This window comes from Bufo bufo, chromosome 10 (assembly GCF_905171765.1).
Source record: "Bufo bufo chromosome 10, aBufBuf1.1, whole genome shotgun sequence".
Taxonomy (NCBI): Eukaryota; Metazoa; Chordata; class Amphibia; order Anura; family Bufonidae; genus Bufo; species Bufo bufo.
Genome location: NC_053398.1, coordinates 56,517,658 through 56,530,088, shown reverse-complemented (window position 1 = coordinate 56,530,088; position 12,431 = coordinate 56,517,658). Strand labels below are relative to the sequence as shown.

Below are 12,431 nucleotides of genomic sequence, written 5' to 3'. Positions count from 1 at the left end.
GAGAGGGGGATCTGTGGGTGGCGCTGTTATGGAAAGGGGATATGTGCACTGTTATGGGCATAACAGTGCACAGATCCCTTTCCCCATAACAGTGCACAGATCCCTTTCCCCATAACAGTGCACAGATCCCCCCTCCCCATAGCAGTGCCATAGACCGATCCCCCTACCCATAACAGCCCCGGCCCTGCTGCTCACAGCATCACTCACTGCATCTTTATTTTACCTTACAATCGTGACGCTCCAGTAACAACTCTGCAGGCAGAGCGGAGGGCGGCGTAACGTCACTTACTCACGTGACGCACCTGCTCCGCCCACTTTATGAATGAAGGAGGCGGAGCAGGCGCGTCACGTGAGTAAGTGACGTTACGCCGGCCTCCGCTCTGCCTGCAGAGTTGTTAGTTACTGGAGCCTCACGATTGTAAGGTAAAATAAAGATGCAGTGACAAAGTAAACCGCCTGCCCGGCGCCCGCCCGCAGATGGTGGGTGACAAATCCCACACCCCATATTTTCGGCCGATATGTAACAATATCGGCCGAAGTGGATTAGGTGCATTTTCGGCCGATATTTTCGGCTGCCGGAATTTCGGTGCACCCCTATATACAACCCTATTGGAAAAAATGTCCAAAAGGTACACGGTGCAAGAGACTACATGACACTAAATTAACGACACCTGAAAAAAATCACACAGACGCATCTGTGTAAACCCCAACGCGTTTCCCCCACTGTGTGGGATCATCAGGGGGTGAATGAGTTGTTCTAGATAATACTTATAAATACATGTCTGATGGTAAGAAGTCCACGTTTGGACATCATCAATGCAACCATGGGACATAGAAGGTGTCAACTGACGGTCAAATGAAGGTTTCAAATGACGGCCAATAATTAAAAGATTGGACCAGATGATCTTACTGGGACAAGCGTAGGGAGGCACAGATGGACAGCAGCAGTCTAAGGGAGCCTGTGGGCAAAAGAGAAACATCCAATTGTATATAAATGTAAACAGGTGCCTATAGCCAAACACCCAGATAAACAATAGTGAGGGACCGTCACCATAATAGGGAGCCTCATTAAAGAGGGTCACTCACTATATTAGGCTCAGTGCTCAGTGGATATAAACACGTTTTCTGATAAACATTTTCTGATAGACCTAGATTCGCCCTCCTGAAGGGGTGTGACCAAGTGGCATGACCAATTCCAATACACTTTATGAGGATGATGGACTGAAACGTAAGAATGGTCAATGAGAAAAATGGATATATATATTCATTTTTAAAGAATATAGCCCAAATCGACCAAGTGAGCATACCTTAAAGGGCGTGCTGAGTCAGATGACGCCGTACCTGTTGATACACACGCCATAAATCCTGCGTGCCCTAGGTACCAAAGGTAAGTAAATGGATATGAGTGCCCCATAGACACAGTAACCCCCACAACAGAGGATCATATCGAGACTTTGGTTACTCACTGTGGATGCTACCAGGGCGCTTAACCTCCCATGCTGGATGCAGCCTCTCCCAGGGTCCAACATTGAGCCTCTAAAGACCCTCCCCTTATATAGTGTGTCACCTCCCCAGGAAAGGTGCTGATTAGATTAATCACCGCAGGTGGCAGCCGCGCTGCGTTCCTATAGTGCACGTGCGTTCCACCATGGAACGCACGCCACCCGAGTCACTTCCGGTATCCAAATCCCGGAAGTGACGTCAGGACATATCGCTGTAAGCTACAGCGCAGCCAAATGAATGCTGCGACCTGTATGAGGCGCGGTTAGAGACGCCATCAATGATGGACATGCGTTCCAGGGTGGAGCGCATGCCAGGCCAGCCCCACTAAGGGTGCTGCCTAAAGACAGACATCCATGATGAGGAAACCTATTATTATAAATATGACACAATGGTGTGACACCATTGATGATTAAAGAGATATTACACCTGGAAGACAGGGAGGTGTAGTCGATCCACAAAGGGGAGTGGCTAAACAGGTCATAGGACGAATGTAAGATGATAATGATAAACATACAAATTAGATGTATAGAGATGGCTAAAACCAGGAAAGATATTGATTCACTGTTTATGATGATAACGTATGGGTGCTTCACGCACCCGACAAAGTCCTTAAGGACACAACGATCAACCGAAGCCATGGGTAGCAAGGAAAAGGAGGAATGGAAAAGGGAAGGGGTGGGAAACAGGGGGATGTACGGGATAAGCCAAAGGGCCCAATGAATACAGCGCATCACAGGAAACATGAAAATGTGAGTCTCTCACAGGAGCCCAGAACTGTACACAGTACTCCATGTGTGGTCTGACTAATGATTTGTAAAGTGGCAGGACTATGTTCTCATCACGGGCATTTCCCTTTTGATGCAACCCATTATCTTATTGGCCTTGGCAGCAGCTGCCTGACACTGGTTTCTACAGCTTAGTTTGCTGTTTATAAAAATTCCATGTCAGTGTTACCCAGTGTTTTACCATTTAGTATGTACGGGTGACTTGCATTATTCCTTCCCATGTGCATAACCTTACATTTGTCAGTGTTAAACCTCATCTGCCACTTCTCTGCCCAAGCCTCCAATCTATCCAGAACCATCTGTAGCAGTATACTGTCCTCTTCCGTGTTAATTAATTTCACACTGGTGTTTTGGCTTTCCGTTTCTTAGATCCGTTCAGGGCTCTCACAAGCGGTCCAAAACGGATCAGTTTTGCCCTAATGTATTCTGAATGGAAAAGGATCCGCTCAGAATGCATCAGTTTGCCTCCGTTACTTCTCCATTCCGCTTTGGAGGCGGACACCAAAATGCTGCTTACAGCGTTTTGATGTCCGTCTGACGAAACTGAGCCAAACAGATCCGTCCTGGCACACAATATACCGTATATACTAGAGTATAAGACGAGTTTTTTGGCACATATTTTTGTGCTCAAAAAGCCTGTCTTATACTTGAGTCTAGGTCTGTATTATGGCAACTTACATTGCCATAATACAGACCAACAGTGGAGTAGCTATAGGAGTCGCAGCGGTCGCAATTGCGACCGGGCCCCTAAGTCAGGGGGGCTCACGGGGCCCCCCCAGGAGATAAGGAGTAAAGCCCTGGCCCGGGTAGTTTACAATACTTGTGCGCTGCAGGCAGCGCTGGCCCTAACCCCCAGGCGTTCCCATGGTGACGGGGACGCTTGCCTGGGGGTTAGAATATACCATCGGATCTGAGTTTTACGAGCTCAGTGAGATCGTAAAAACTCAAACCTGATGGTATATTCTAACCCCCAGGCGTTCCCATGGTGACAGGGACGCTTGCCTGGCGGTTAGAATATACAGGGCCACGCCGCTCACAGCAGTATATTTATAAACTAATCGGTAATTACTTTAACTTTAATCATTGCTCATTGCTGAGCTCTTTACTTGGATTATTTGGATATCTTACTTTGTCTTAGCTCCGGTAATAGCAGGCAGTGCGGGGGGCGGCGCTCACTCACTGACGTCACGCGCCTGCGCCGTCTAGTGGGAGGAGCAGGCGCGTGACGTCAGTGAGTGAGCGCCGCCCGCCCGCACTGCCTGCTATTACCGGTGCTAAGACAAAGTAAGACATCCAAATAATCGTAGTAAAGAGCTCAGCAATGAGCAATGATTAAAGTTAAAGTAGTTACTGATTAGTTTATCAATATACAGCTGTGAGCGTTGGGGAGGGGGATCTGTGGATGGCAGTGCCATCCACAGATCCGCCTACAGTGCCATCCACAGATCCCCCCCTCCCCTAAACAGTGCCATCCACAGATCCCCCTACAGTTCCATCCACAGATTCCCCCTCCCCTAAACAGTGCCATCCACAGATTCCCCCTCCCCTAAACAGTGCCATCCACAGATCTCCCCCCTAAACAGTGCCATCCACAGATCCTCCCTCCCCTCAACAGTGCCATCCACAGATCTCCCCCCTAAACAGTGCCATCCACAGATCTCCCCCCTAAACAGTGCCATCCACAGATCTCCCCCCTAAACAGTGCCATCCACAGATCTCCCCCCTAAACAGTGCCATCCACAGATCTCCCCCCTAAACAGTGCCATCCACAGATCTCCCCCCTAAACAGTGCCATCCACAGATCTCCCCCCTAAACAGTGCCATCCACAGATCTCCCCCCTAAACAGTGCCATCCACAGATCTCCCCCCTAAACAGTGCCATCCACAGATCTCCCCCCTAAACAGTGCCATCCACAGATCTCCCCCCTAAACAGTGCCATCCACAGATCTCCCCCCTAAACAGTGCCATCCACAGATCTCCCCCCTAAACAGTGCCATCCACAGATCTCCCCCCTAAACAGTGCCATCCACAGATCTCCCCCCTAAACAGTGCCATCCACAGATCTCCCCCCTAAACAGTGCCATCCACAGATCTCCCCCCTAAACAGTGCCATCCACAGATCTCCCCCCTAAACAGTGCCATCCACAGATCTCCCCCCTAAACAGTGCCATCCACAGATCTCCCCCCTAAACAGTGCCATCCACAGATCCCCCCTCCCCTAAACAGTGCCATCATGGCACTGTTTAGGGGAGGGGGGATCTGTGGATGGCACTGTTTAGGGGGGAGATCTGTGGATGGCACTGTTTAGGGGGGAGATCTGTGGATGGCACTGTTTAGGGGAGGGAGGATCTGTGGATGGCACTGTTTAGGGGGGAGATCTGTGGATGGCTCCCTGTATTTAATGCAGAGTGTGTGTGTATATAATGCACACACTCTGCATTAAATACAGGGAGTCAGTCAGACTCCCATCAATCTGAGTCACCCTCTTGCAGATGTGTGTGTATATCATGTAGAGTGTGTGCATTATATACACATACACTCTGCATTATAGCTGCATTTCCCACCCTAGTCTTATACTCGAGTCAATAATTTTTCCCATTTTTTGGGGGGTAAAATTAGGGGCCTCGGCTTATATTCGGGTCGGCTTATACTCAAGTATATACGGTAAGTCAATGGGGACGGATCCGTTTTCTATGACACAATCTGGCACAATAGAAAACTGATCCGTCCTCCATTGACTTTCAATAGTGTTCAAGACGGATCCGTCTTGGCTATGTTACAGATAATACAAACTGATCCATTCTGAACGGATGCAGACGTTTGTATTATCTGAACGGATCCGTCTGTGCAGATCCATGACGGATCCGCACCAAACGCAAGTGTGAAAGTAGCCTTAGTGTCATCTGCAAAATGTATATTTTACTGTGCAAGCCTTCTACAAGATCATTAATAAATATATTGAAGTGAATAGGGCCCAATACTGACCCCTGAGATACCCCACTAGTGACAGTGACCCAATCTGAGTGTGTACTGTTAATAACCACCCTCTGTTTTCTATCACTGAGCCAGTTACTTACCCACTTACAGACATTTTCTCCCAGTCCAAGCATTCTTATTTTATATACTAACCTTTTATGTGGTACTGTGTCAAATGCTTTGGAGAAGTCCAGATATACGACATCCATTGATTCGCCGCTGTCAAGTCTAGAACTTACCTCCTCATAGAAACTGATTAAATTAGTTTGACATGACCGATCCCTCACGAAGCCATGCTGATATGGCGTTATTTGCTTATTTTTATTGAGGTACTCCAAGATAGCATCTCTTAGAAAACCTTTAAACAGTTTACCCACAACAGATGTTAACCCCTTCCCGACACATGACATACTACTACGTCATGGAAGCCACTGCGTTCCCGCAATTTGACGTAATAGTACATCATGGTGATCGTGCGAGCACCAGAGCAGTGCGCGCATGGTCACTGCAGGGGCCCGGCAGTCCCTTGTTAGCCGGGCCCCTGCTGTATCCGCCAGCATCGCTGCAAAAGCCGATGCCGGCGGATTAACCCCTTCTATGCCGCGGTCTGTGCTGACTGACATAGAAGGGGTTTGTGTCGGGTGAGGGAGAGCATCGAGTCCCCTCGCTGCTGTGGCGGGGACTCGATGTGTTAGAAGGCAACCCGATGCCGTGGAGAGGCTGCCCAATGCCTTGCACGGCATCGGGACCTGCCTTCTATGGGTGCCGAGGAGATCCAGCCCCAGGCTGGGTCTCCTAGGCAACCTGTTTGTGTACTACTCACTGTAGTACACGAACAGGCAATGCATTACAATACAGATGTATTGTAATGCATTGCAGAGGGGATCAGACCCCCAAAAGTGAACATCAGAAATAAAGTAAAGAAAAAAAAGTAAAAAAATTGTGTTTTTAATCAAATTAATAAAGTAATAAAATTAATAAAGTAAAAAAAGAAAAACGCCCCTTTCCCCATATTTTATAATAAAAAAACTGAAGAAAAACCCCCCCACACATATTAGGTATCGCCGCATCCATAATAACCGGCTCTATAAATATATCACATGATCCACCCTGTCCGATAAACACCATAAAAAAATAAAAAAAACGGCCATTTTTGTCACCTTACATCACAAAAAGTGCAACACCAAGCGGTCAAAAAGGCGTATGTCCCACAGAATGGTATCAATAAAACCGTTACCTCATAGCGCAAAAAATTAGCTCCTACCTAAGACAATCGCCCTAAAAATTAAAAAACTATAGCTCTCAGAACATGGAGACACTAAAACATCATTTTTTTTTGTTTCAAAACTGCTATTATTGTGCTAAAGTGAAATACATAAATATATATACATATTAGGTCTGTAACAACTAGCTCTGTAAAATATCACATGACCTATCCCCTCAGGTGAACACCGTAAGGAAAATAAAATAAAAACTGTGTAAAAAAAAAGAAGCTATTTTTGTCACCTTACATCACAAAAATTGCAACACCAAGCGATCTAAAAGGCATATATCCCCCAAAATAGTACCAATCAAACCGTCACCTCATCCCGCAAAAAATGAGTCCTTACCTAAAACAATTGGTCAAAAAATAAAAAAGCTATGGCTCTGACTATGGATACACTAAAATATCATTATTTTGGTTTCAAAAATGCTATTATTGTGTAAAACTTTTATTAATAAGAAAAACTAGACATTAGGTATTGCCACGTCTGTAACGATATGCTCTATAAAAAAAAAGTCACATGACCTAATCCCTCAGGTAAACACTGTAAAAATAAATAAATAAAAACTGCTCCAAAACAACCGATTTTCAGGTCACCTTGCCCCATAAAGTCAGCTCTTCCTGCAAAAAACGAGCCCATGAACAAGAGGATTGGCAGAAAAATATAAAAATAGGGCGTTCAGAAAATGGAGATACAAAACCCTAATTTTTGCTTTCAAAAATGCTTTATTATGTAAAACTGAAACAAAAATCATAGAAATTAGACATATTTGATATCATTGCGTCTGTAACAACCTGCTCTATAAAAATAGCTCATGATCTAACCTGTTAGATTAATGTTGTTAAAAATAAAAATGGTGCCAAAACATCCATTATTTGGTTACCTTGCCTCACAAAAAACGTAATATAGCGCAATTAAAATTCATATGTACCCCAAAATAGTACCAATAAAACTGGCACCTTATCCCGTAGTTTCCAAAATGTGGCCAGTTTCGACTGTAGAGGTGCATCACGGGGGCTTCAAATGGGACATGGCATCTAAAAACCAGTTCAGCTAAATCTGCCTTTCAAAAACCATATGGCGTTCCTTTCCTACTGTGCCCTGCCGTGTGCCCGTACAGCAGTTTACCATCACATGTGGGGTGTTTCTGTAAACCGCAGAATCAGTGTAATAAATATTGAGTTTTGTTTGGCTGTTAACTTGCTTTGCTACTGGAAAAAGTGAAATGCTGAAATTTCATCTCCCATTTTCCACTAACTCTTGTGGAACACCTAAAGGGTTAACAAAGTTTGTAAAATCAGTTTTGTATACCTTGACGGGTGTAGTTTCTAAAATGGGGTCATTTTTGGGTGGTTTCTATTATATAAGCCTCACAAAGTGACTTCAGATCTTAACTGGTCCTTTTTAAAAAGTGGGTTTTAGAAATTTTCCGAAAAATTTCAAGATTTGTTTTCGAACTTCTAAGCCTTCTAACGTCCCCAAAAAATAAAATGTCATTTTCAAAATGATCCAAACATGAAGTAGACATATGGAAAATGTAAAGTAATAACTATTATATGATGTATCACTATCTATTATAAAAGTAGAGAAATTGAAACTTGAAAATTTGGGAATTTTTCAAAATTTTGGGTAAATATGGGATTTTTTCACAAATAAAGGTGAAATATATTGACTCAAATTTATGACTATCATGAAGTACAATGTGTCACGAGAAAACAATCTCAGAATGGCTTAGATAAGTAAGTGTTCCAAAGCTATTACCACATAAAGTGACACATGTCAGATTTGCAAAAAAATGGCCTGGACAGGAAGGTGAAATCAGGCCCGGGGTTGAAGGGGTTAAACTTACCGGCCTATAGTTTCCAGGCTCTGTTTTTGGACTTTTTTTAAAATATTGGCACCACATTTGCTATGCGCCAATGGAGCACAGAGGGTGTGCGCCAATCCTGTGAAACGCTCGCTGTCAGTATAGAGCCCTTAAATATCAGAAATAAGGGTTTGGCTATGACATTACTTAATTCTCTTAGGATACAGGGGTGTATGCCATCTGGTCCTGGCAATTTGTCTATATTAACCTTTTTATAATGCCGCTGTACTTCTTCCTGGGTCAGACAAGGCACTTTTAATGGCGAATTTACTTTTACATTCTGCATATCATCTGACAGTTTATTTTCCTCAGTGAATACAGTGGAGAAAAAAATATTTAATAGCTTTGCCATCTCCTCATCTCTCTCTGCAACTCTCCCCTCATTACTCTGTAGAGGGACGACATCTTCAGATTTATACTTTTTACCATTTATATAATTAAAGAACATTTTAGGGTTAGTTTTGCTCTTTGGCAATTAATCTCTCGTTCTTTAGTTTGGCTGCTTTTGTTTGTTTTTTACATATTCTTTTTTTTTTCCTTTATAGTTTCTCAGTGCTTCCATGCTACCCTCTTGTTTTTAGTGATTTAAATGCTTCCTTTTTGTCATTTATTGCTATCTTTACAGTTCTATTTATCCACATTGTTTTTTTCTTGTTCCTTAACCTTTTATTCCCATACGGTATGTACCTCTCACAATTAGATTTTAGGATGCTTTTAAAAATATCCCATTTTGTGGCTGTATTTTTTTTTTTTATGATTTTGTCCCAGTTAGTTAGGCCTATGGTCTCTCTTAGTTGGCTAAATTTAGCTTTTTTGAAGTTTGGTATTTTTGTTCCTCCCTGAAGAAACACTCTTTTGAATGACGATTTGAAGGTTATTACTTTATGGTCACTATTTCACTTGTGTCCCCCAACCTGCACGTCTGTTGTTCTGTCAGGCCTATTGGTTAATACTAAGTCCAGTATGGCCGTCCCTCTAGTCGGGTCCTGAACCAGTTGGGAAAGGTAATTGTCTTTGGTTATTGCCAAGAGTTTCCTTTATGAGATCTACAAGTTTCAGTTTCCCAGTCTATATCTGGGTAGTTGAAGTCCCCCATAATAACCACCTCATTATGATTTGCCGCCTTGTCTATCTCGTTTAGTAGTAGATTTTCTGTGGACTCTGGTATATTAGGTGGTTTATAATAAACTCCTATTAGTATTTTATTATTGTTTTTGCCTCCATGTATTTCTACCCACAGTGATTCCACATGTTCATGTCCCTCACTTATATCTTCTCGGACTGTGGGCTTTAGATAGGACTTTACATAAAGGCAGACCCCTCCCCCTCTCCGGTTTTGACGATCCTTTCTAAACAGACTGTAACCCTGTACATTAACCGCCCAGTCATAGCTATCATCCAGCCATGTCTCAGTTATTCCCACTATGTCATAGTCCTTCTCACACATCACTAATTCCAGTTCCCCAGTTTTATTAGTCAGTGTTCTGGCATTAGTATGCATACAATTAAGAGGTTAGTGCACCTGTCACCTTTTACTGAGTCTTCACTTCAATCTCCATGCGCCCTCTGTGCTCGATTTTTTGCATCGAGGATTCGTTTGTGTCATGTGACCATGGAGCGGGAGTGAAGCGCTTGCTATTACTTACAGCTCCGTGGTCACTCGCCGGCCCGCACCGTGCTGCACTTTCTTCCTGACACATCGCCAGGTCATAGTGCACGTAAGCGCCCACTATGAACCGAAGCTGTGTGACGTCAGGACGAAAGTCCAGCGCACCGAGAAGAAGATGGAGGATCTGTGGAGCGGCGCCCCTACAGGAAAGGTAAGTACTGTTGCTGGGGACATGGCTAGGAGGGGGAGATGGTGGCACTGGGGGGGCAAGCTGGGGGGGCAGGCTGGTGGCACTGGGGGATAGTGAAGCTGATGGCACTGGGGGATAGTGAAGCTGATGGCACTGGGGGATAGTGAAGCTGATGGCACTGGGGGATAGTGAAGCTGATGGCACTGGGGGATAGTGAAGCTGATGGCACTGGGGGATAGTAGAGCTGATGGCACTGGGTGAACTGATGCACTTGGGCTGATCGCACAGGGGTAAACAAAGGGTGTTGGGGTCTAAGTTTCTAAAATTTTTTCTTATTAGATTACTATATTAATTGTAAAAAATAATCAATAGAATACTCTATTTCTAAAATAATCGTTTACTGCAGTCCTACTCCATTGCTTCCAACCAAAACTTCCAGGTTGTGTAGATGAGCTGCAGCCACAACACTTCCACAACAATTGAAGTGTATAAGAATGAGCTGTAAATGGGATGGCTTAGCTGTAATTGCGCTTGCTCGCCAGTGTGATGTCAACTGGAAGGCAGTACTTGCGCGAACACAGCCTTCTCATCAAACAGCTGATCAGCGGTGGTACTGGGTGACGAATTCCTGCTAATCTGATATCGATGATTTATCTTGATGATAGGTCATTAATATAAAAAAAAGCAGACAACCCATTTAAGCATTTAAAGTCAAGATGTTTTACATGCATCTTGTGCAGTGAAATGGTTAGGCCCCTTACAGAATAGCAAGTTTCACACTCCGAACTTGCATCATGAGTATGCGGCAGCTCCTGTCCTGACCTCCCAGCACTGCCTGGGGTCATATAGTATTATATTGATTTATGATGCTATGTAATCTATACAGTTCTGGAATGTATTAGATAACACTAAAAGCATTATGTCAGTGTTATCAAATACGTTCCAGACCTCTAAGGGTTACATGGTATCATTAATCAATATAATGCTATGCGACCCCCGTCAGTGCTGGGAGGTCAGGACGGGAGCTGCCGCATACTCGCTCTGCAAGTCCAATGCATGGAACTCGCTCGTCTGAAAGGGGCCTTAGCACCATTTATTGGTTCCCTCAGAGGTGGCACCATGTTACCTTTATACGCCATACATAAGTGAGTTATACCCAAATAATGCAGTTTATTTAAAGTAAAGCATATAATACAGTGCCCGTCACTCCAGCATCCATATTTATTAGATATCCATGCCTATAATAATGTTGTACCTCAGCGTCTAATTTCTTACAATACGATTTGCTAACTCATCCTGCATGATTTGGGACATTCCGCATGTGGTGACTATAAAGAAACTCTTTGGTCTTTGTTGTCTGCAGAAAAATGGTGATGTACAGAACTGGCTGGGGAAGGAAGATGATCCTCTTACTGGATTCTCTTGGAAAGGGGGCTCTGAACCAGACACCACTGGTATCCAAATCTGGAGTGAGGTGTTCACCATGAATAAACCGGATGGTAAGGAGGTGAGATACACTCATTTAATTGTCTTAAGTAACACTACTCATATGTTGCTGGAATGCATGTATGGTAACAGACCTTTATTATTCTATAAATATCTGATAAGTCGGAGTTCTACCCTTAAGACTTCCATTTTTAGGGAAAACGTGGAGGTCCATACCTTGCATTGTGCAGTCTAAGCTGGATAAAAAGAAATAAAATAGAGTCACAGTTTCTAATCCGAGCTCTGCCAAAAGAAAGTTAGACCACCTTTCCAATACATGTGCGACATACGCAGCTTTGTGAGTGGGACGCACACATTTTTGTTCAGAGCAATGGATTCTCATAGGAGACCTTCCAAAGGAACATGATATCCGCTCAGCTCCTGGCTGCCATAGGATTCAATTCTTCCTTTTAGAGTCCTGTATTCATCTACGATCCCTACATTAGAGAAAATGTGGGACACAAAACTCCAGCAGTTGGGATCTCCACAAAAAGGTGATTTATTATATTCCCAAACATCCACAGTAAAGAAGCATATATCAATTTAAAACATTCAGTGTTAAAGGTTCTTCATATGGTCCAACTACGCTTCAGTTTAATTAGGAACAGCTTCTTCCAGGGCATGATGGCTGCCACAAAGGTACAGAGAAGCAAGGGGAGTTAGGTGGATGTGTGTGTGGCCTTCCTATTACAGTCTGTGGGAGTTAGGCCTCTTTCAGACGGAAATGTGCGGGTGCGTTACGGGAACACC

The 12,431-nt window shown here is 44.0% G+C and overlaps 1 protein-coding gene across 1 annotated transcript in view; it reads left to right on the top strand.

Annotated features, from left to right (window-relative positions):
* ATL3 (atlastin GTPase 3) overlaps positions 1-12,431 on the top strand; it is a 96,479-nt gene that overhangs the window by 30,930 nt on the left and 53,118 nt on the right. Inside the window, exon 3 of the mRNA XM_040409483.1 lies at positions 11,560-11,703. Within this exon, the coding sequence (XP_040265417.1) occupies positions 11,560-11,703 (144 nt within the window). The remainder of the gene's footprint in view (positions 1-11,559; positions 11,704-12,431) is intronic.